At 52.3% G+C, this 21387-nt stretch overlaps 1 protein-coding gene across 3 annotated transcripts; it reads right to left on the bottom strand.

Annotated features, from left to right (window-relative positions):
- Positions 1-9126: 9126 nt before the first annotated feature.
- Positions 9127-15716, bottom strand: LOC108163584 (excitatory amino acid transporter). Of its 3 annotated transcripts, XM_017298957.2 has the most exons (8): positions 15474-15716; positions 14984-15262; positions 12885-13067; positions 12484-12817; positions 10975-11550; positions 10307-10636; positions 10132-10246; positions 9127-10073 (listed from the first exon to the last, which is right to left on the bottom strand). In XM_017298957.2, the coding sequence occupies exons 3-8, from the start codon at positions 13048-13050 to the stop codon at positions 9921-9923; spliced, it is 1674 nt and encodes a 557-aa protein (XP_017154446.1). In that variant the 5' UTR covers positions 13051-13067; positions 14984-15262; positions 15474-15716; the 3' UTR covers positions 9127-9920. The 3 variants fall into 3 exon arrangements, with proteins under 3 accessions (XP_017154446.1, XP_033249464.1, XP_017154445.1); XM_033393573.1 differs by lacking the exon at positions 15474-15716 and having other exon boundaries at positions 14984-15267; XM_017298956.2 differs by lacking the exons at positions 14984-15262; positions 15474-15716 and having other exon boundaries at positions 12885-14282.
- Between the last annotated feature and the right edge of the window lie 5671 nt (positions 15717-21387).

Raw genomic sequence — 21387 nt, 5'->3', positions numbered from 1 at the left:
CAGGGGGAGCCAGGGAGAGGGTGGAAGTGGAAGGGCCCCCGGGCAGCCCTGGAAAACTAACAAGAATCGATGGAAGAGAAGGTCTAGAAGGGATACTCTGGGATTCATTGATGATGAGATGATTCTTGGGGAATTTGAAAGAGGTTTTCCTGCACTACAGACCCTTTTTTCCTGCTTGGAAGGTCCTTCTTTGCTTTCTACGTGAACTAGATCCATCTCTTGCTGATATATTGGGGTCACGCCTTGCCCTCTGCCGTCCCCCCTTCCCTTGGCCACCCCCCCTGCTCTAGCGAGAGTCGCGTCTGACATTTTGCATTTAATTTATGCCACAAACTCCCATTGCCGTGGAGATTACACAGATTGCGGGTTATGCAAATTATTTTGCCACCGTCGCTTCGGTGGCTACAGCTGTTTGCTGTTGCAGTTGCAGTTGCCGTTTCTGCGGACTGACAGCCAGTTTGGGGGACGCGGCGTATGAGCAATGCCATTTGGAAGCCAGTTTGCGGACAGGCGAGGGAGGAGGAGAGACCCAAGCGAGACAGTGTTAAATAATTTTAATTATTAAGCCACCGACGGGCTGTGCATTGTCTTGCGGGGCTCCACTTAGCCGGGGAGGCCGGGGAGGCCGTGTAATCAAACACAAATTGAAATCGAATTGAAAGTGGAATTGGAAGTGGAATTGGAAGCCGCGCACGCATTCCACGGGGCCAGGCTCCAATCGACGTTTGGACAGGAATTTTAATTGCAACGAAACTGAAATTGCTGCCCCCCCTCCGCCTGCCATTGCACATACGACACGGTGGCCACTCCACTCCGTGCCGCTCTTTCGGCCAGAGTCAAATCGAGTCAAGAAGTTAATTACAGTCAATGCGGCAAACGATTTTCATGCACTTTTGACACCGCCTAGTACGTGACAATATGAGAAGCGGCTCCGAAACAAGTTGCCACGAGAGCAAAGGGTACCCACCACTGGATCCCATGGCAACCATGGGGCGCATGCTTCGCGAATTGGGGCAGCATTGTTTGCCAGCGAAACAGGCAAACATTAGGCAAATGGATGGATTGAACCGCCTGATCCAGGGCTCATTAAAACTTTCTTCTGGCTCTGCAATTACCAGGAAAACGACTTCATTCCAGTCGGGAGTCGGGAGTGGGCGGTGGGCGGTGGGCGGTGGGGGGATGCGGCTAATGACAGCCTTAGTTTCAGCAAATAGGAAACCCGTCGATGGCCAGCGGTCAGTGGGTTAATTGCAGGCACAAAGAATGGCAGACCAGAAGAGCAGATCAACAGATCAGCGGATCAGCAGACGAGCAGATGGGCTGCCAATTAATCATAGAGGCTATTGATCGATACATTGTTGACCTCCAGAGGACTCCACCAGGTGGTCGCAGCGGCGATGCCTCCAACACTTTCACGTGACAGAGAGAGGGAGAGGGGGGGCCCTGCCTGGAAGCCAAACATGCAAATGGCTCATCAATCAGAGAATTGCCCCAGCCCCCCGCCCCACCATCATCCCTTGCCGCCATGGAGTCGGTGACGAGGCCTGACACCCATGCCGGCTACTGTGCTGCCGCATGTACGAGTACGAGTACGAATACCGTACCGCATGGCAATCAACGCGTCAAACGAGCAGGAAACACCGATGCCCCGATCCCCCGATCCCCCAATCCCCCTCCCCCGAACACACAGTTAGCATTTCCATCGCCATCTCCATTTCCATCTCCATCTCCATCGCCGTCTCCATCTCCATTTCCATTTGCTATTTGGCTTGCAGCAAAATGTGTGAATTGTCGGCGGCACAGAGGGTTGGGGAGGGAAGGCGTCCAACGATTTTTGACAGCTGCCTTCGAAACGAGAACAAACGGCAGTTGGCACAGAGGAAAAGCCCAAGCAGCCGGGAAATCTGCAGGCCCGATGCTGGGGCCCGCTTTTTGGGTCAGACCAGACTCCACCCATCGCCCATCTGCTGTCCAGCGTCCGGGCTTATTAGCTGCACGCTAATTTATTCCGGCAAACAGAAGGCTTCTGTCCAAGAGACCCTGCAGGTCTTGGACGGAGGCCGTGTGGCCGTGTGGCAGACAATCGGGCGCCAGACAAATGCAAGTTGTGAAAACTCGCAATTGCCTGAAAACTGAAAACTTCTGGAAGTGCAAACACCTTTGCTAGCTGGTCGATAAGTGCTGGGGGAGATTATGAGAGGCAGCTTCCTGTTTTTCCAGCACCGCCTCTGATAGAGAAGGCTTCTGGGATTCCAAGAAGAAGTGACAGAAGCACAGGCCTACTCTTTTAGAGAGGGTCCATTGGAAGTCCTGGGAGAAAGCTGTGGGAAAGACCCTGACAACTCCCTTTGTCCATGCCCGAACAGATGCTGGATCCACGGGAGAAAGTGAAGCCCATTCCGGGTAGATCTGAGAAGATATCTACGCCCTCTCTGCACCCTCTCTCCACCCTCGCTCCCGCTTCTTTTGGCTCGCCTCCAGTCGGTTCATTATGCTGGTCTGGTCGCCTGGTCGTCGCTGCATCTATTGCATCTATTCCTTCACACTTTCGGTTTTTAATTGCACTCCGAAATTTGGAACGGCCGACATGGCTCTGTGTCTGTGTCTGCCTTTGCCTTTGAGCGGGTCCAATGCCTGGCCATGCAGCGATGATCATTTGCATAAAACAAACAGCAATTTCTCACACATGTGTCCCCCCCCCTCGCTCGATGGCCCGCAGCTAAAAAACCGATTCGTTACATGAGAGTGAAGGGATGGGGATGGGAAGGGGAGACCAGGGGAGACCAGATCTATGTCTGGGGCCACAGACTCTCCGCAAAAGCGTCACATCAAACATGCATCAATAAATAAATAATTCCAATTTGCAAATTTTTCATCGAAGCCCCCAAAAACCGAACCGAAAACCGAAAATGGAACCCAAATGTGGTACCCAGGCGTCCGCTTAGGCCGAGGGAGTCGGCCAGTACTCCAGTCTCCAGTCTCCAGTCTCCACTCTCCGCAGGCCGCAGTCTGCCGTCAGGTGCGGCGCGATGGTGCGCAGGAAATTGTTCATCTGTGGCTAACATATTGGGCACCGCCGTACGGCGGCCACAACAACTCCATTCTCCAGAAGACGGCAAAAAGCCTCTGCCTCTGCCTCAGCTTCAGACTCAGCCTCAAACGGAAAACACAGCAGAAATGAAAACAGAAAACTGAAAACAGACGAAAGGCAAATAAAAAGGCTATCGCTATCGCTTTTGGCCAATCTGCATGTGCAACGCTTACATTTGCCAGCCGACCAGCCGACCATTCCAGCAGCCACATAAGCCATCCATTGAGCCACCAGCCAGCACTCGTGGGGCTTTTGCTTCTTTGTTTTGTTGCGTGTGAGGCTGCGCAGCGGACAATGACAACAATGAGCAAATCATGGGCACTTTGCATACGTCCCCCCGTGGCCATCGAACGGGGGCTACACTGAAAGAAACTTAGTAGTGGGTGGCAGGGCACCTGCAAGAGCTCGAAGAGAGCTGTCGATACATGTCGTGTGCCTGACGAGACATTGTAGGAGAGGCTTCTTTCGGCCTCAGAACTACAGCTACTACTGTTCTTCATGGAGGCGACGATGTAGTCCATCAACAGCCATAGAATGGAAGGAATAGTCTAGGGAAACCTTAGAGGTTGTGTAGGGTTAACCCAGACGGCCCTCAAGGGGCTGCGAATAGGCCAGTTAGACCCTTGGTTATACGGTTAGGGGTATGAAGCGTCGCGGGAGTGCTTTAGGGACTTTGAAGCCCTCAAGAATCGAGGTGTTTTTAGCATAGAACAGTAGCTCCTATGGCGTTCTCTTGGAGGCATCTTCCAGTGGCTTCCGTGCCCCTACGAGGGCACCAATTCAGGGTAGTCCTTTAGCCACTTTAAAGCACATATTCCTTTATATTTTCTGGGGATTTGAAGGTCTCTTCTCAGAAATTCCTCTACACATGGTTTATACTTCAATGAACCAAAGGAATGACCCCACCTTAAGCCCCAGAATACCCAAAAACATAGAAATAATCCAAGTACAACTCCCTATGAATTCCCAAGCCTTTCAGGCCGCTTGCAGATTCTCCCTCCCCCGGAATGCACTGTCATTTTTCTGGCCGTGTAGCCCGCGAAAGGCTAACGAGTGATTGGAGCACAGCAAATGGCATTTTTAGCTTTTGACATTTCACGCGTGCAGCGCTCCAGCGATGGAGTGGAGTGGAGTCGAGTGGAGTGGAGTGCTGATGGAGTGGAGGAGAGCTCCTCCGTCATACACGGCGCATGTGTGATGCGATACTTTTCTCTCTCTCACTCTCTTGTTTTGGCCTGGCCCGAACGCGACCCCAAAGCGGGCGGCGGCACTTTAATGTGTGCCCGGCCCCCAGTGCCGGCTTTGGCTCTGGCTTTGGCTCTCGGTAATGTCATAGATTTGGCCGTGCGACTAATTCACGACAATTTGCACTGATCGACGATTACCGATGGACTGCACTGCGGTGGGGCAGGGCAGGGCAGGGCTCCACTCCATGCCACAGTGGAGTGGCATCCACTTCCTACCGGGATGGATGGACGGGGCGGCCTACGCGCGATTCTCCCTCCTTATGGCAAATGCATTTTTAATTACATCGAGAAACATTGGGGCATTGGGGAACAATGGGGCTGGGAGGCTGGGATGCTGGGAGGCTGCCGCCTGATTGCGGTATTTTGCGGGCACTTTGCGGGATTCTGCGGCATCTGTGGCACCAGCCCCCGAACTAAATGGCGAATGTCCGCATCGAATCATTCGCATCCGAGTGCGCGTACGAGAGCATGTTCAGGGTATCGATTTCAGGCTCCCATCTAGCCATCTAGCCATCTGTGCTCTGCTCATCTGCCACTGCCACTGCTGCCACTGGCACTCCTCTCTCCACCTGCCACAGATGCACAGATCTTTCTGTTGCAGCTCCATCTTGTGGTGCCTCTGCTGCTGGCGCGTAAATTTTCATGTCGCTTTGCGATTTGCAAGCATTTAACAAAGTCAAAACAATTTTAATGCACCGACGGGGCAGTTAATTAAAATTGCAACGATCCGTTGCCCAGTGGCTGCTCCTCAATGTGCTCCTCATATAGGGGCTACAGGGATACCCTACAGGGTGCCAAGACAGGAAGAGAGAGGAATCCAATCTCAATCGAGTCTCCCTCGAGTCACTTCAAGCGCGAGGCAGCGTCTCCTCGTTCTCCTCTTGGAAGGCAACCTCTGTGGCCACCTCCCTCCCTTCTACAGGGTATCCCCCAGTCGGTGGCCCACTCTCTTGTGGCACCTCCATTTCGGGTAGTTTTCGCCTAGACGAACGGCGAGAAGGTTCTCCGAGGGATTGGGATTGCGCTTCCCATGTTGTGGCCTTTGACAAAATCAAATTAATTTTAATGCCTGCTGGCCGCTTTAGTGCACATTAATTACCAGACGGGCATCGGGCAGAGAGCCCCCTCTGCATCCCTCCCCCCTTTGCATTTTGGCATTTCAAATGCCGACTGGTTTATAATTCAATAAAATTTGATTAGGCATTAATTTGCAATGTCGGCTAATTAATGAGCGCAATATGCAAGGCACTGCTCGGATCGGATCGGATCCTGGGATTCCGTGGGATGCCCCTCTCTGGATACCCCTTCCCCACCCCTGAGCCAACGAAAAACACAGTATTAAATGGTATTCTAATGCCTCCACCTTCTCCTTGGGCTTGGGTGGTGGCGACCTACTGCCGACTGCCTCTCTAGCCATCTCTGTTTCTCATTCTGTGGCATAATAGGCCAATTATTACTGCAATTTGCATTAGGCCAGCACACACACTGGCAGAGATACCCTCTCTCCAGAGAGAGAGGCATGAGAAGACGGGGTGGCTGGGGGGCTGGGGGGCGCCTCTGGAAATTCTTTTGAGGAGCGCGTTGTTATTATGAAACCGTTTAGAGAACGTGTTTGTGAACAGCACAGTAATTTGGTTAGATTACCAATCCGGCGAGGAATAGCAGTGCCCCACAGATGATGATGATGTGGATGTGGCAGTGGCAGTGGCTGGGAAGGAAGGCACCAGCAACAGCACCAGCAACAGCACCAGCGGTCGAAACGCGACGAATGTGGGCCAATCTATCACCGCTCAAAGTCACACCAAACCAGAGATTGACTCCAACGGGAGAGGCAGCAGCAGCAGCAGCAGCAGCAGGAGGTGGAGGGGACGGGGGACACGGGGGGGCCAATCCCGTTTGGCGATGGCCATCGGCAGCGTGTGAATAGAAACGTTAGTGCAGGCACGTTCTGGGATGCCAGCCTGATAAAAGTTGATTGCAAATTTATAGACGAGCAGATTGCCCATAAACTCATGTCCAAGCGAGCAGTGGCCCCTGTACCTGTGTACCCCTGTACCTGTGCCCCCTTCCCCCTCCCTCTGCAACCATCAGAGTCAATCCCAGTCAATCGTCATGGAGATAAGCGCGCTGTCGTTGTCAACACGAGAACAACTTCCGCCAGTGCTCAATCATTCAGGCCCAGACGGAGGCCCAGACCCAGTCCCAGTCCCAGTCCCAGTCCCAGAACCTGGCTCAGACTCCGACTGGGCCGAAAGCGAAGTGCGAAAGTGAAACCGCCCCATCGGAAATTTGCTTTGACTTTGCCTCTAATTGAATTAATTAGCCCCGGGCTTATGCAAATGCCGCGAATGCAGCAGCTACGACTCTATGTTGATATTTCTGCATGCCATATGTGCCACAAGTGTCGATATATATCGTGAGCAGGGGCCACAGCTCCGGTTCCCCACCTCCCCCACCGTCTTGGCCATTATTCTTCAAAATGCGCCGCAAGTCAAGCAGCCGCCGTGTGTTTCTTCACACAATGGAAGCGAGCAACGCTTCCCGGTGCCCGTACCCCCCGTCTATGCCCTATATTGGGTCCAATGGGCCGATCACGAACTTTGTCACACGCAAGCGAAACGAAATGTGGGGGGGAATCGATTGGGAGAGCGGGGAAGAGAGAGTCACGAAACGGGGAATCGAGTGGAGTGTCCATTTATGGATTGCCCCGTTCCGCGCCAGGCATTCCTCCAAGTCTCTCTCTCTCTGGTTGAAAGACTGGAAGAAGTGGAATTAGTAGAGCCATTGAGGAGTATCCCTTGAATTTGGATCAAGACTAGGCAGGGGGAAAGATCTATCTATTCCTTCCTAGACATTACTGAGACGATCTCTTTCCTAGAGTATCTAACTATCGACTTGTGGCCATGGCTTTCCCTTCGATGTTGTTGTCTGTTTGCACTCGTATTTCATTTTAGCAGCCAGCGACAGCAGCCCAGGAGAGGTGCTGGGCGAAAGGGGGGCAACGACAACGCCAACACACTCCAAAGCCGCTGCCAAGTAGACCTTCAGACGCCAAACACTCCAACGCCAGCCGCAGTCGCAGTCAGAGTCCCAGCCAACGCGCAGCAGCAGCCACAGCCACAAGAGCATTCAGCTTCAGTCAGTGGGACAGTTGGACAGGTGGAGGAGGCCACAGAGGGGGCCAGAGAGCGGCTAAAGAGGTGCCAAGAGCGGCTCAGCGGCCGACAGCTCGACTTTGCAATTGCGCACTTCTGAATGCGACGACGACTACAAATCTTTTAGATACGTTTCCATGCAGCCACACACAGAGGCCGCCCGGTCTGGCATCTCCATAAATATTGCCACCTCGTGTGCCGTATCGCATTCGCATTCGCGTTCGCATTATTGTTGCAGATTTGTGTACCCGCCGATCGAGCGCTTGATTCATTCATTCACCTGCAGCGAGGCACTCGGCAGTGGGGCTCAAGTGCAGACAGTGAGGCAGATTGACACCTGACATGAATCGAATCGAATCGAATGGAACGGGGCTGCAGATACACAGAGATCGAATGTTTCCTTCTAGATCCCATATCCCAGATTTCAGATCTAAAACAGGGCCTTATCTACCAGGGCCTGGTTCTGGCCCGGCCCGGCCCGGCCTGGCCCGATTCCCTCTAATGTATTCATATATGCACATGCACCTATGACCGTATCTATATAATTATATAAGGCCCGATTTGGTCCGCTTGTGCAAACCACTGGCCACAACTAGTGCAGGCGTTGAGTTATGGCACTTACGGGCACTCGTACACATGTGCAGATGATTCATTCATTCACTGCTCACCCGTCGATCGCGAGATTTATGGCCATGTTGATAGGCAAATTTCCGTTTGCCGATACAGATACAGATACAACAGATACAAATGTTCACAGTGCACGAATATGAAGACACTCAAGCCATTGACAGGTGATTAGCAGATGGTGACCCCAAACCATGTTTAAGTTTTTAATAATTTAATTTCATACAAAAGACGATGGAGATATCCACGGAAATGGAAGTAAGAACAGTATTGATGGCTACAGAAGTTGGTGACCCCGACTTAAGCGCCATCAATGGATAAAGGAAATCATCCTGCATACAAAGGAGTCCCCGATTGACATACAAGATACTCAGATAAGCGGGAATTAGCCTATCAGAGGACTCAATCTATTGAAAGAAGATGGTGACCCCGACTTAAGCGCCATCAATGGACAAAGAAAATCATGCGGAATACATTGGGCAAAGGAAACTCTGAGTATTACCCTAAAAAAAAAGTCCCTGACAGACATGCATGATACAGGGGAATCAGCATATCTATTGAAAGAAAATGGTGACCCTGAAAAAGAATTAATAATGTGCGTAGGCCTCATCAGTGGATAAATCGTGCTGCAGATAAACGATTCCCCGAGAGACATGCATGATACACGGAATCAGCCCATTAGAGGGCATCAATCTATTGAAAGAAGATGGTGACCCCGACAAAAAATACATAATGTGAGTAAGCCCCATCAATGCTGCAGACACAGGAGTCCCCGACAGACATGCATACCATAAGAGAATCAGCCCACCAGAAGGCCTCAATCCATTGAAAGAAAATGGTGACCCCGACAAAGAATACATAATGTGCTTCTTCATAATGGCCCCTTCAATGGATAAATGTAAGCAAGCTGCAGACACAGGAGTCCCCGACACGAGAATCAGCCCATCAGAGAGCCTCAACCTCTTGAAAAAAAGTGGTGACCCCGACCTCTAACGGAAATTTGGATAGCTAATGGTATAATAACATTTATTGTTGTTGTATTCGGCGTTTGCGTACAAATCGAATGTTGGATATTGGTTAGTAATTGTCGCCTACGCGTATACGTATGCGGATATATGTGTGGGTGTGTATATTTTAATTGTTTAATTGTTATCGCTATCGCTAGTGAACTAAGTCTGCTATCAGTCTACGAATGCATGTGTGATAATCGGTAAACGGTAATCGCTAGTTGGTGATCGGTAATCGGTAATCTGGGTATAACCAAAAACGTGAAAAGTGAGGGACCAGCAGATCCGCAAACTAAAACTAGAAGTAAACCTAGGATCCAGCTTCTTGTAGTACAACCTTCGCATTCGCACACGACACACACGACGCACTCAATATATAATCGTAGAAATAAGCAACAAAACAACGTAACACAGAAATCAGTTCACGAATAGAGCACCCATAGAGAAGCCTTCGCTTTTGCCAGTCCGAATGTATGTGCTACTGCATCACCCGTATCCGATTACGGGCACGGTTACGGGTACGACTACTAGGTGAGAGAATATTCGATATATACGTGTGTTCGGAGGAGAAGCCCTCCTTCTCTTCGAGTCCAAAGAAGGAAAAAAGGGGAATAAATTCTGGTATCGGGTGGGTTCCGGGTTCGTCACTCATGCGACAGTCTCACGGTCGATAGTTGTTCAGATCGATATCAAAACAGCTTTTGCTTTGCGGGGGAACACTATTTGGTCTATTGGTGGTGCTGTTGCTGGTGGCTGCTACGGAACTGACGAACGGGGGCGATCATCTGGGGGATCCTTAGACCCTGCGGTTGCTGTGCTGCTGCTCCTGCTGCAGGCTCACGTTGTTCATCACGGCACTCATGTCCACCACCACGGAGTCGGTTATCAGCTCGGTCTGGCCCTCCAGCATGACCTCGCTGTGTCCATTGGGAGTGCCGGCGGGCATGTCCTGGTAACAAGGGGGAAGACATTAACGAACTCTTCGGAGAAGTCGGACAACAACCCACCTGATAATTGACGGCGGCAGCATCGAGGGCCATCAGCTCCTTGCGCGACAGCTCCTCAACGATGGCGGCGGTGTAGCAGTCCCCCAGCATGTTGTTGGTGGTCCGAATGCGGTCGCTGCAGCAAAGGACACAATGAAATGAAGCTCTAAGGAGGAGATTCGGGTTCCATACTTACACAAACCAGTCGACGGCGAAGAGGAGGGTCACATCCTGGACAGGAGCATCGATGGCGGTGAGCACCACCAGGAGGAGCACCAGAGCAGCGCTCGGCACACTCGCGGAGCTCATGGACGCGGCCGTGGAGGTCAGCAGCACTGTGAGCAGCTCTCCGAAGCCCAGCACCATGCCGCTCATCTGGGCGATGAAAATCGAGGCCACCGCGATGTAGAGAGCGGTTCCGTCCATGTTGATGTTGCATCCGATGGGCAGGACGAAGCGGGTGATCCGCGGGTCCACGCGCAGCTTCTCGTTCATGCAGCGGAATGTGATGGGCAGGGCAGCAGCGCTGCAGTTGCAGTGGCAGATGCAGTGGCAGTGTTGCAGTGGTTGCAGTGGTGGCAGGATTGGTGTAGTGTAGATGTAGATGTTGGGTGGATTTCAAGTGTTTTCAAGGTGTTTTTGCGGAACAAAAGAGTTTTCATAACAAGAACGTAACAACGACGGGGCGGGGGGCAAATCAGGGATCGAATCGGATCGGATCGGAAACCAAGAAGAAGGAAAAATACTTGTAGCACGTTAGACGTTCGCAGATCTCGAGAGATCTCACAGATACCCTCGCTATCGCTATCACAGAGAGCAAGACAGAGAGTGTGAGAGAGAGAGAGAGAGAGAGAAATGGCTTACGTTGAGGCGGTGGCAAAGGCGGTGAGCATGGCCTGGATGAGGCCCGCGTAGAACTTGAAGGGATTGCGGCGCACGAACACGAAGTAGATGGCCTGCATCACCACGAACTGGTAGAGGAACACGCCGACGGCCACCGTGAAGATGAACCAGACGAGCTGCGCCATCACCAGGCCCAGGTCGTCCACGCTCAGGATCTTCCCAGCGATCACCGAGCTGATCCCCACCGGCGTCAGCCACATCACGCACGTCACCATCTTCATGATCACCTCGAAGATGGCCGCGAAAAAGTCCACAACGACCTGCCCCTTCTGGCCGATCGTCCCCAGGAAGGTTCCAAACACCAAGCAGAAGAACACGATGCCCAGCGTATTCGTGCCGCTCCGGTACTGCACATCCCGGACGAGCACAACCTCGTCCAGCTCGTCGGCCTGGCGCTGCGCCTCCAGTCCGCCGGACAGCAGCACAGCCGTGTCGTTCATCGTCTCGTTGAAGGCGTGCAGGATGCTCGGCTTGGGCAGGTAGACGGTGTGGGCCTGTTGGATCGACGCCTGGAACAGGTTGTCCGGGAATACGTTTCTGTGGAAAGGCGAAAAGAAATGGGAGAAATGGACAGTCGCGCCCTTGCAATTTTAAATTCAAATTCAAATTTCAACGTTCAATAATGCACATTACTAAGCAGTACACGGCTTATCTGCTGCTTGTTTGAACTGCTTTCTCCAACGGCTGGAGGGTACTGCTTGAACCAACCGGTTAAATCACACATTTGGCGGGAATTCCTCTGGTACTTTACCAAGGTATTTCTGCACAGTTTCTGCACGATTTAAAAGCAGATTCCATTAATATTATTCGCGAGTGAAAGTGATGGTAAAAAAAGAGCCAAAACGAGAGAAATGGATAGCCGACTCTTGGAAATTCGAATTCAAATTTAAACGAAATTTGCTGCAGTGTTCGAAGCTGTGTCCTGCTTGAGTACACTGCTTGGCAGCTCAGGTGAGCTTTTAGCGACAAATAGATGGCGCCACCTATTCGCATTTCATACTGCTTAACCGAACTTGTTTGCGCCACAGTTTAAAAATAAAAGTTAACGTCATCGCGATTCCCTTACAAATTCCGCGCTACTTTAGCTCAACTTGTAAGGTTTTTTAATGCAATATAGGCCATTTACTCAGCGCGGCTGGGAGATAGGTTTACCAATTAGGCAAGTTTCGCTTGCCATTTCAATTGTATTCAATTTTCACATCATTTACACTGCTTGAATTACTGCTTATAAACGTGACACCGCTTTTAATTTGTTTAGATTGCACTGCTTTCCAAACCGGTTTACATGTGACTTCCACGCGACTTCAACGCGACTTTAACGCGACTTCAACGCGACTTGAACGCGACTTGTAGGCGATTTGAACGCCACCTGAACGCGACTTGAAAGCGATTTCAACTCGACTTAGAGGCGGATTGAAAGCGATTTCCTCAACGATTAACTTTCTCGCGACTTTGCTTTGATTCACTAACCTGCCCAAATCCAGGAGGCTGTCCAGAAGATTGACGGTCCGCTTGTCCGTCGAACGGTCGTCGTTATTGTGCATATCCGGATTTCCGGGATGAATGAGCAGCACGAGGGCAATGCCCAGGGCGGCATTGAAGAACGAGGTGCTGGCGAAGTAGACGAGCGTCCGCAGGGCGATCTTGCCGTTCATCTTGGCATTGAGGCTCGCGGAGCCGGCAATGAGGCTGGAGATGACCAGCGGCAGGATCATCAGCTTGAGCACCCGCATGAACAGCTCTCCCGGATACGAGATCAGCATGATGGAGTCCCCATGGAGATGCAACGGACGCAGCGAGAGGCCTAGCGAGAGAGAGAGGGGGGGAAAGAGTGGAGTTTGAGGAGCGCTCGAGTGGGCGGCCATACGCACCCAGTGTGACTCCCAGGAGGACTCCCGAGAGCGTCACCAGCAGCATCAGATTGTCGCTCAGCCACTTCCGGTAGCCCGTCAGCTCGACGGGGGCGTCGCTTCGTTCCGTGGTCTTCGGCGGCAGCTCGCTGCCGTGCACGGAGGCCGTCACATTCGGAGGACCCATTTTGGCAAAGAGGTAATCTGAAAATTTCTCAGACCTTTCCATTGTCCGCGGACGCGCAATCGAATGCAGCGCAGCGAAAAGCACAGCAGAATATCAGTAGAAGAGGCAGCCAGAGAGCGAGACGCCACCACAGATGCGACGGGAGGGGGGGGGGTAAGAGAGCGATAGAGAGAGAGAGAGAGAGACACGACACGACACGAGACGAGACGAGACGGGAGCCTTTCCTTGGCTATTGTTGAATCAGAATCAGAATCACGTTAATATTTATGGCCAAACGATGTGCGGGGGATGTCCTGTGGTCCTGTGGTTCTGTGGGAGGGAGAGGGGGCTCTCTGTGCGGTTCTCCCTTTGCGAGTGTGCCTCCAAATTATTGATTTTTGAGATACTTAACATTGAACTTGAGAATGTTGATTAGGTAAGCCATTTGGTGGCTGCTGGGGCTCCTCAGGGGGGCTCCTACCGGTGGGGGGTTGTCTTCTTGTCCCTCAGCGTCTGCGTGTGGCCGGTGCCAGAGTGCCGTACCGCTGTCGAGTCTCGTTGGTGGGTTAATGGCTCCGTTGTTGTGGCTTTCCCGGGACGCTGCCTACTCTGGAACTTGTGTCTGACCTTCGGCCAGGAGCTGCTGCTGCTGCTGGTGCTGTCAGTCGCGGTTCGCTGCACTCTCTGCTGCACTTTTCGGCGACGGATAATCGATTTTTTCGTGCCACTCGAGTGGGGGGGCCTGGGGTCAGGTCAGTCGCTGCAGGGGCCGTGGAGTCCCTTGTGGAATCTGTGTCAGCCGGGCCTCACGCTTGGAGCAGGTCAAAGGGAATGCCTCTGTGATTCCAGTGTTTGCCAGACCTTTCTTTCTTTCCGCTTTCGTTTTCACTATTCACTCTGCCCTTTTCTATGCTATTTCTCTGGCGTTGTCTCTGGCGTTGTGACTGTCTCTGTCTCCGCTCCCGTGTCTGTGCTCCTCTGAAAGTCCGTTCACTCGAAGCGTCCTCCTGCGAATGTGCGGCTCTCGCGTCTGCGGTCCGCTTTTATGGACAGGACTCCGCTCTCTCGCGAGTCGCAGGAGTCGCTCTCTCTCGTGCTCTCTCTCTCTCTCTCTCTCTTTTGGCAGCCGGCTTTTCAAATGTCAAAATGAAAAGGGAAATTGAAATGGAGACGGCACGCACTTGCAGCCACTGCCTGCCCCACCATGTGATTGACGCTCCATAATTATAATGGAGCGGAAAATTCCGCTTGTGGAGCGAGCGGCTTACGCAAATGCCAGTCCCCTTACCCCTTGCAATGCCTGAGTGAATCGATTCAAGCGAGTCGGCAACAATTGGAGTGTCCTTGGGGGCTGGGCGCAAGGGTGGCCGCTTATCGATCCGTTAGAGCGCGCCTTGTTAGCTGTCATTCATAAATCATGTGAGGGGGCAACCCCTCCCCCCCTCCACCACCGTCCACTGTCCATCTTTTGGGCAGACGGCCAAATCAATAGGGCAATGCTATATTTAACATTCGGCGTCCACCCTGATCCCAGCCCCAACGATCCTCTCTCGCAGATAATTAAGATAATTGCAACGACTGTCCGCTGTCAGCATTGCTTTGATTTGCCAGAGAGAGAGAGAGCGACAATCTATTGGCACTTGCCAGAGTCCCAAGAGGCCCCCCTTCGAACTTGAACTTGACATTGGGGCCTGATCTGGGGGGATAATGGATGGATGGGATGGGAGATCAATCGAGTGTGCGGCATTTGGAAGGCCTGTCACTCGGGCCATTCGTTTGGATTGCATTTGAAACAAATTGCCATCAGGCACGAGTCACCCGATGTCCGATCGAAGGTCGCGGCGGCTAATGCATGTTTAATAACTATATTTGGCTGCCTCTTCCGCTCTTCCGCCCTTCCCTCGACTGCTTTTCGCTGCGTGGCGGCGGGGGGGGGGGGGGGGGGAACACTCACCTTTAACGATTAACCACAGATTACCCAGGATGGAGCTTGTTAATGGCCCGCTCCTTGATGTATCCCCACTTGGCACTCACTTTTCACCTTTCACTGGTCGCACTCTCGCGCTTGAGTTTTGTTTCGTACGCCTGTACGCTTGTACACCGGTGCGTATGCTTAACGTCTTGCCAAGGCAGTCAGTTGGAACAATTGCCGCAGCAGTTTCTGCTGGCGTTGCATCAACAGTTTCAGAATGCGTTGCACCGCTGTAGCCGTTGTAGTGGATTGCTTTTCTACCTGCACCAGAGAGGGGTAGAGGGGGGTAGTAGAGAGGGGTTTGCTTTGCTCTGGTTTGACCTCAAGGTTTGTTTACTAGAAAAAACGCCATACGGGAGGGCGGACAGGTGCAAATCGAATTAGGTGAGTGGATGGGGATGGGGGGGGGGCATGCAACGACAAGGGGCTTAAGTTGTCTCTAGAAGGAATGGGGCTATCCCTGAGGCCCTACCTCGACGAGCAGACGAGCGAGAGCCACACGAACGATCCGAAACCGAACTGAAAACTGCAACCGGTATGCCGGGCGCCTTCGAACTTAACTGATCGTCGAATACGGCGACTATTACGCTATTTAAACGCGGCAGAGCACGACAGAGCACGATAGAGCACGGCACGGATCTCGGCGGATCTCAGGCGGAGGAGCAGATGGCGACCAAGTGAGCGCTTCGATGTCCGCTGGGCTCGGCAATTGAACGGAAAGTGAGCAATAAATTTAATTTAAGCAATGGCGGACCAAGAACCAGTCTTCCCCTTCACCGTTCACCGTCGTTCACATTTCTTTGGCTTTGTTTTTGCCACGTAAGGGTTCCCTCTTCCCCCCACCCGCCCCGCCGCCCCAAGTGCGAGAGGGAGAGGCGACTAATGACGGCAGCGAAAGCGCGTCAGAAGGTGCCCTCATCTGTTTCCGTTTATGTCTTTGGCAGAGGCCCCCCCCCCCCCCTCCCCGCTGTTTTTGACACCCAAAAACAAACGACAATTGTTTATTGCACTTTGACACACTTTAAATCTTTCGTTTCGGGAAGAATTGCCACAAGACGAGATACACAGAGAATATAGCAGGAATGGGAATTATAGGGGAGGCATGGGGAACGACTGGGGAATACCCTGGAGGAAGGCAAGGGAGACCCACTTCGAGGCTAAAGGAATCGGTTTTGCCAGCTGCAGATCTTAATTGAGACAAGTTTCATCCAGAAAGGTGAACATTTAGGAGTAGATTTGGATCGTAAAGATACATTCCTGAAGAACCTATCTTCTGTACCCGAAAGTACTTGAATCACAGTGAATCTACTGTTCTCCTAAGAGGCTTTCCACCGCGAAAACCAGCCAAAACTCGACTCTAAGCTGTAAAGACGAGTAAGAACTGGACTATCCCAAGGCTATACATCCCTATCCTGCCCCTCAAACCCTCTCTTGTCTCTTTCTAGCCTCTAGTCCAATGTCAAAGACCTCTCCAAAGCCAAACCACCCCGTCATTGAGAGGGCCGCTTCATCATGGGAATAATTCAAGTAAATGATTGCGGCATGACTTGCGTGGATCGCGAATAGAAATTTAAGTGGAAAAGTGGAAAATTGTGCGCCGAAGGGTGTGAGAGAGCCGAGAGAGAGACCCAGAGACGAGTATATTACGCATACGCCTCGTTGGCACAGCAGATGCCAGCCCAAAAGATGAAGAAGGCATTTTGTATGTTTCCCGATTTGTCATTTTAATTAGAGGGAAGTGCAGGTGCAGCAGGGACAGTGGGCAGGGGGCAGGGGCAAGGGGCAGGGGGCAAGGGTTCTATAAACGGCACAAAATGTTTTCAAAAATAAATGAGCTGCCGCCAGAGGCACAGCCACAAATGATAGCCCCTATTATTGGGCCAATTTCCATAATATATGAGCAGCTCGAAGACTGATGCCAGTGCGGGGGCGGGTGCGGGGGGCATTGCGTGATGGATCAGCGACAACTCTCTCTTCCTCTTCCTCTTTCTCCGACGAAAGGTGGACTTACATAAGAGCCAGCGACAGAGTCAAAGCCAAAAGCCAATTAGGGGTCAGTCTTCGAGGGGCAGCAGTAAGGGGCACAAGAAGTCGATTGGGTCTAAAAACTGAACAGAACTTGCACAGAGAGACACACCGAAGAGGCGGTGGCAGGGGGAGCCTCCGTCTCCCGTCTGAGAAGGAAGGCGAGTCACGCGCAGCTGGCGCATACCGGATTTGGGGGGCGCCTGCACCTGACCCACTCAGCCGGGCCGAGCCGGGCCGGGACACGGGCACGGGCACGGGCACAGGCACAGGCACAGACACTCTCGGCGCACGTTGCGCGATGTCGTGCTGTGCTCTGTGTGGCACGGTGCTGCGGCCGCCTCTGTCAGAGCAGTACAATGACACCAAAGACAGCTGTCTTTGTTTACGACCCATCTCTTTCTGGCGCCGAGACGGAAATACCTGAATTTTCCGAGGCTCCGAGGCACAGGCTGTTGCATCGTTTTGTTTACGATGCATCCCGCTCGCACGCACGGCCCTGGCCTGCGGACCTGCTCGCACATTCCGGCCTGTTCTCTGAAGAGGACAGCGCAGGCGCCTGCCTCTGCCACGTTTATGGCAGGGCATGGGGTTTATGGCATCGAGAGAGTCCGAGAATTATGGTTTGCACTTATTTTGATGGCCATAAAGCGGTGTGTGTACGGGCTAAGAGGAAGCTCTGGCCTGGCAACAGCTGTTGTTTGTTTACCCACAGCCCACAGCCGGCATGTCCAGATTTGGGATGAGGGCTGGTGAGGTGAGGACTCTATTTGGCCACGGAAGGACCTCTCAAGGGCCCAGGGAGACGCGGAAGCGATTGCTTCAACAGATTATGCCCGTGGACGCAGCTGGGGATCGTTTTTGGGCCCCAGAAGTCAATAACAAGGCGCTAGGCTCGAGGCAGAGGCTTAGTACAGGCCCCAAAAAACCAAAACAACATTTATTGCTTGTGCATGATGGAGGAAATTGAAGCTGGATTCAAGTGTAGCAGCAAAGGCTTCAAAGGGGAGCTCCCAAGAGACATATAAACGAATTACATGTCTTGTGCATGATTAATTCTTTAAAAACCGAAGCCAGCCAGCAATAAATCTGCATTCAACTGCATATTCATACGCTCTCCCCGATGTATGCCCCAAAATGAAGCGGCAGCCCCTTACCTTCCTTAGAATATACCTTGATGCCGGCCGGAATGGGATTTTACGTGCCTAGAAAGAGAGAGCAACAGTCAGAGATAAAAGAGAGAGAGAGCTATCTCTGAGATATCTCCCAGAGAGAGACTGCCACAAGATTGAAACAAATTGAAGGCTTCTTCGGCAGATGCTGGCGCGTGCAATATAAAAGCAGCTCTGCCACCGCCGGCACTCAACAGTCCATCGACTGTGCCGCACGAAGCAGCATACTAGAGCCCCCCTCCTCATCGAGGGGGCTGCCATGTGGGAGTGGAGTCGTTCAGGGCCGAAACGTGCGGCTTTAACCAAATCAAGCCGCCGCACAAATGTCAATCAATCGAAGCCAAATCGAGTTAAAGCTGCAGATCTGCAGCGCAAATCGAATGAACTTCAATTTGGCCTTAGCTCAGGGCCGTTGCACCCCCTCCCCCCCCCCCCTCTCCGCCCCTCTCTAGCGCTTTTTGGGGCCTGGCTAATAGAATTTGAGGGGCCGAAAAAACCCCGAAAACAAAAACCTAATTCTATTAGCGACCAAAGCGGCGTGTGGCGTGGGGCGGGGGGCACATGCAAATTATCCGATTTCGTTCCATTCTTAATTAACATTTAAAATGCTTCAGAGTTGGTTTTTTTCCCCCGCACTTTCTGGGGCCCCTGCACGCCCTGGTTAAACCTTTTTCCGCTGCTGTGGTGGGGCGGGGCGGGGCGGGGAGGGAGGCTGGGGCAGAAACCACTCGCTAACCGCAGGTGGAGTGTGGAGCGTGGAACGAGGCACATGACAGGAGAACGGGAGAACACACACATCCACTCATCCACGCCGAAAGTTGCGAAATGTTAAATATTTGCAACACCTGAAAAATTGAATATTTTTCATTAAAAGTTTCCCGACGGCAGGCAGCGGCTGTTGTTGCCACCACAGGGGGGTGGTAGGGGGAGGGTAGGGACAGGGGAGAGGGGAGGAGCCGTCTCAACCGCAGTCAATAAATAAAGTTTGGAAAGTGCGTGGAAATGTATTCCAAGATTGAACACTGCGGTTTGTTAAGGCTGGCAGCGGGAGAGTGATGTGGCATGATGCGTGAGCAGCGTGAGGAGTCGTGAGGAGTCGTGAGATCCACAGAAAGGTGCTAGAAAGGAACTCCTTCAAGCCTTTGCTTCGCTGCCAAGTCGCTGTTTGCTGTTTCTGGCGCGATTTCTGCCTGTTTGGGACCTTCGTTCTACTGTCACTTCCGCTCTGTTCCTCCACGATTGTGCCTCCATCCAAGTACCGCTGTATCTTGTATCTTTTAAGCTGCCAAGAGTGGATTTTCGGCTGTGTTTCGTGACTATTTGAGAGGTTCTACTGATTTCCTAGCTCTCCTCAGGCCTGTATTGTCCTTGAATCAACTTTGATTAGTGCTTCGTCCTGCAAATATATGCCTCCATCGGTGTGCACATAGTTTTCTTCACTGTCGCGGTTGTCGCCTCTCCAGAGCTGTGCCACCAAATCAATTTACAAGCTTCAGCCGCAGCTCTGTGGCGGTAAACCGCGGCATGGACTCCGGCACGTGCGAGGGAGAGCCCTGCGGCAGATGGAAGAAGTCTGTTTAAAGCGCCATCATAATCAGCAGCATCATCATCATCCCGACTCCAGGCCGTGCCCCCCGCCCGTGCCCCTGCCCCTGCCCCACCTTGATGGTCATGTTTTGCTTTGTTAAAAGGATTTTCACGGATTTCCGTTGTAATTTGAAAACTTTTTTGTGCAACTTTTTTCATTAGAATAAGAGAGAGGGAGAGGGAGAGGGAGAGAGAGAGCGAGAGAGAGCGAGGCCCCACCATTAAAGGCCTGCTTGTTGTTAGTTTTTGAAGTGCGGAGCCTCCTGCCAGGAGCAGCTGCCGGCGAACAGGTGTTAATTGTTTTCAAGCTAATTTCCCGCCGACGATAATGAATTTTCCACCGAAAAAACGAAGAAAATTATAATTAAATTGTTCTGACAGCAGAGCCGAAGAGATTTGCGATGGATCCACTCGAAGAGTGGGGCCTCCATTATGCGATTATATCTCTGGCGTTCCATCTCAATCCGGTCCGAAGCGTGGCATGAAGTGTGGCAGGAGGGGCATAATACTTTCCCGGCAACTAAAAACTCGGAGGAACAATAAAGTTGTACTCCCATCCACCCCACACGCCCCGCACACCCCTCCCAGCCCACCCACCTTTGTCAACATCTGAATAGGCAGCAGAGGGGGCGGCAGGGGGCACACGCAGGAGGCACACGCAGGAGGCACGCAGGTGTGAAAAGTGCGTGCGAAATGGAGACATGGAGGGCCTCCACATCCCTATCCCCCTTCCCTTGGGGGTGGTGCGTCTGTGGTGTCTGTGGGTGGGTGGGAGATAATTGAATTTCTGATTTTAAGTGCTGCCTCTGCCACCGCCTCGGCAGAGCAGGGCACTACCGTATCTGTATCTCTAAACAAGTCACAAAAGTGCAAATTTGCAGCACTAAATTACGCATACGCCGTGTGCGCCACGGAACCTGGGGAGAGGGCCCATCTCCCACATCCCCCCGTTTCTCCCGCTTCCCCCCGCTTCCCCTCTCTGCCTTGTGGCATCTGCGAGCTGCCAATTTGCCAAGTGTCCGCAAACAAAGAGCGAAACACGAGACACAAACAAAAATAGTTGCCGGTGAGTGCCCGGCCACACGCTGTAGTCGAAGGACAGCCACAGCCGCGAGAAGTTCCGAAGTGGCATTGTAAAAAGTTGGCAGGCCCCCCGCCCCTCCCTCTTCCCCGTCTCATTTAAAATGCAAATGGAGGCCAGGCCGTGGGTCGTGGGCCGTGGGGCTGGAAAATTAGTTTCACGGGCAAAACATAAGCAAAACATGAGCGCGAGGCCCAATATATCATCCATTTGGACTATAAATTATCCCCCAGATCGGGCGCCTGTCAAATCTGGAATTTATTCGGGTCTGCAGGAGGCAGGAGGCGGAGGAGGAGGAGCCAGGAGTCGACAATTGCAAGTAATCCGCTTTACTTCTGGCTCAACTTTGGCCTTTCATTGCTGCTCAAACACCTCGAGTGGCGGGTAAATGGAGGTGTGGCCCCCCCCACCCCCCTTTCCCCCCTCTCTAACTTCTTAAGTGCAGTGCAACTTTTTGACACTTGGAATTGAGTTTTGCGGTGTAATTGCATTTTATTTGCCACCTCTGGGGCCTCCAGCAC

The sequence above is a fragment of the Drosophila miranda genome, chromosome 4 (genome assembly GCF_003369915.1).
Source record: "Drosophila miranda strain MSH22 chromosome 4, D.miranda_PacBio2.1, whole genome shotgun sequence".
In the NCBI taxonomy this organism is placed as follows: domain Eukaryota; kingdom Metazoa; phylum Arthropoda; class Insecta; order Diptera; family Drosophilidae; genus Drosophila; species Drosophila miranda.
Note: the sequence above shows the minus strand (reverse complement) of the source record. Positions and strands in the feature narration are given on the sequence as shown.

Bases quoted from the DNA above. Each gene is read 5' to 3' on its own strand.
- LOC108163584 (XM_017298956.2), bottom strand. From the start codon at position 13,092: ATGGAAAGGTCTGAGAAATTTTCAGATTACCTCTTTGCCAAAATGGGT. The intron at 11,551-12,483 runs GTTAGTGAATCA...GCCTTTCCACAG, and splicing joins AGCCTCCTGGATTTGGGCAG to AAACGTATTCCCGGACAACC. The intron at 10,637-10,974 runs GTAAGCCATTTC...CTGCAACTGCAG, and splicing joins GCCTTTGCCACCGCCTCAAC to CGCTGCTGCCCTGCCCATCA.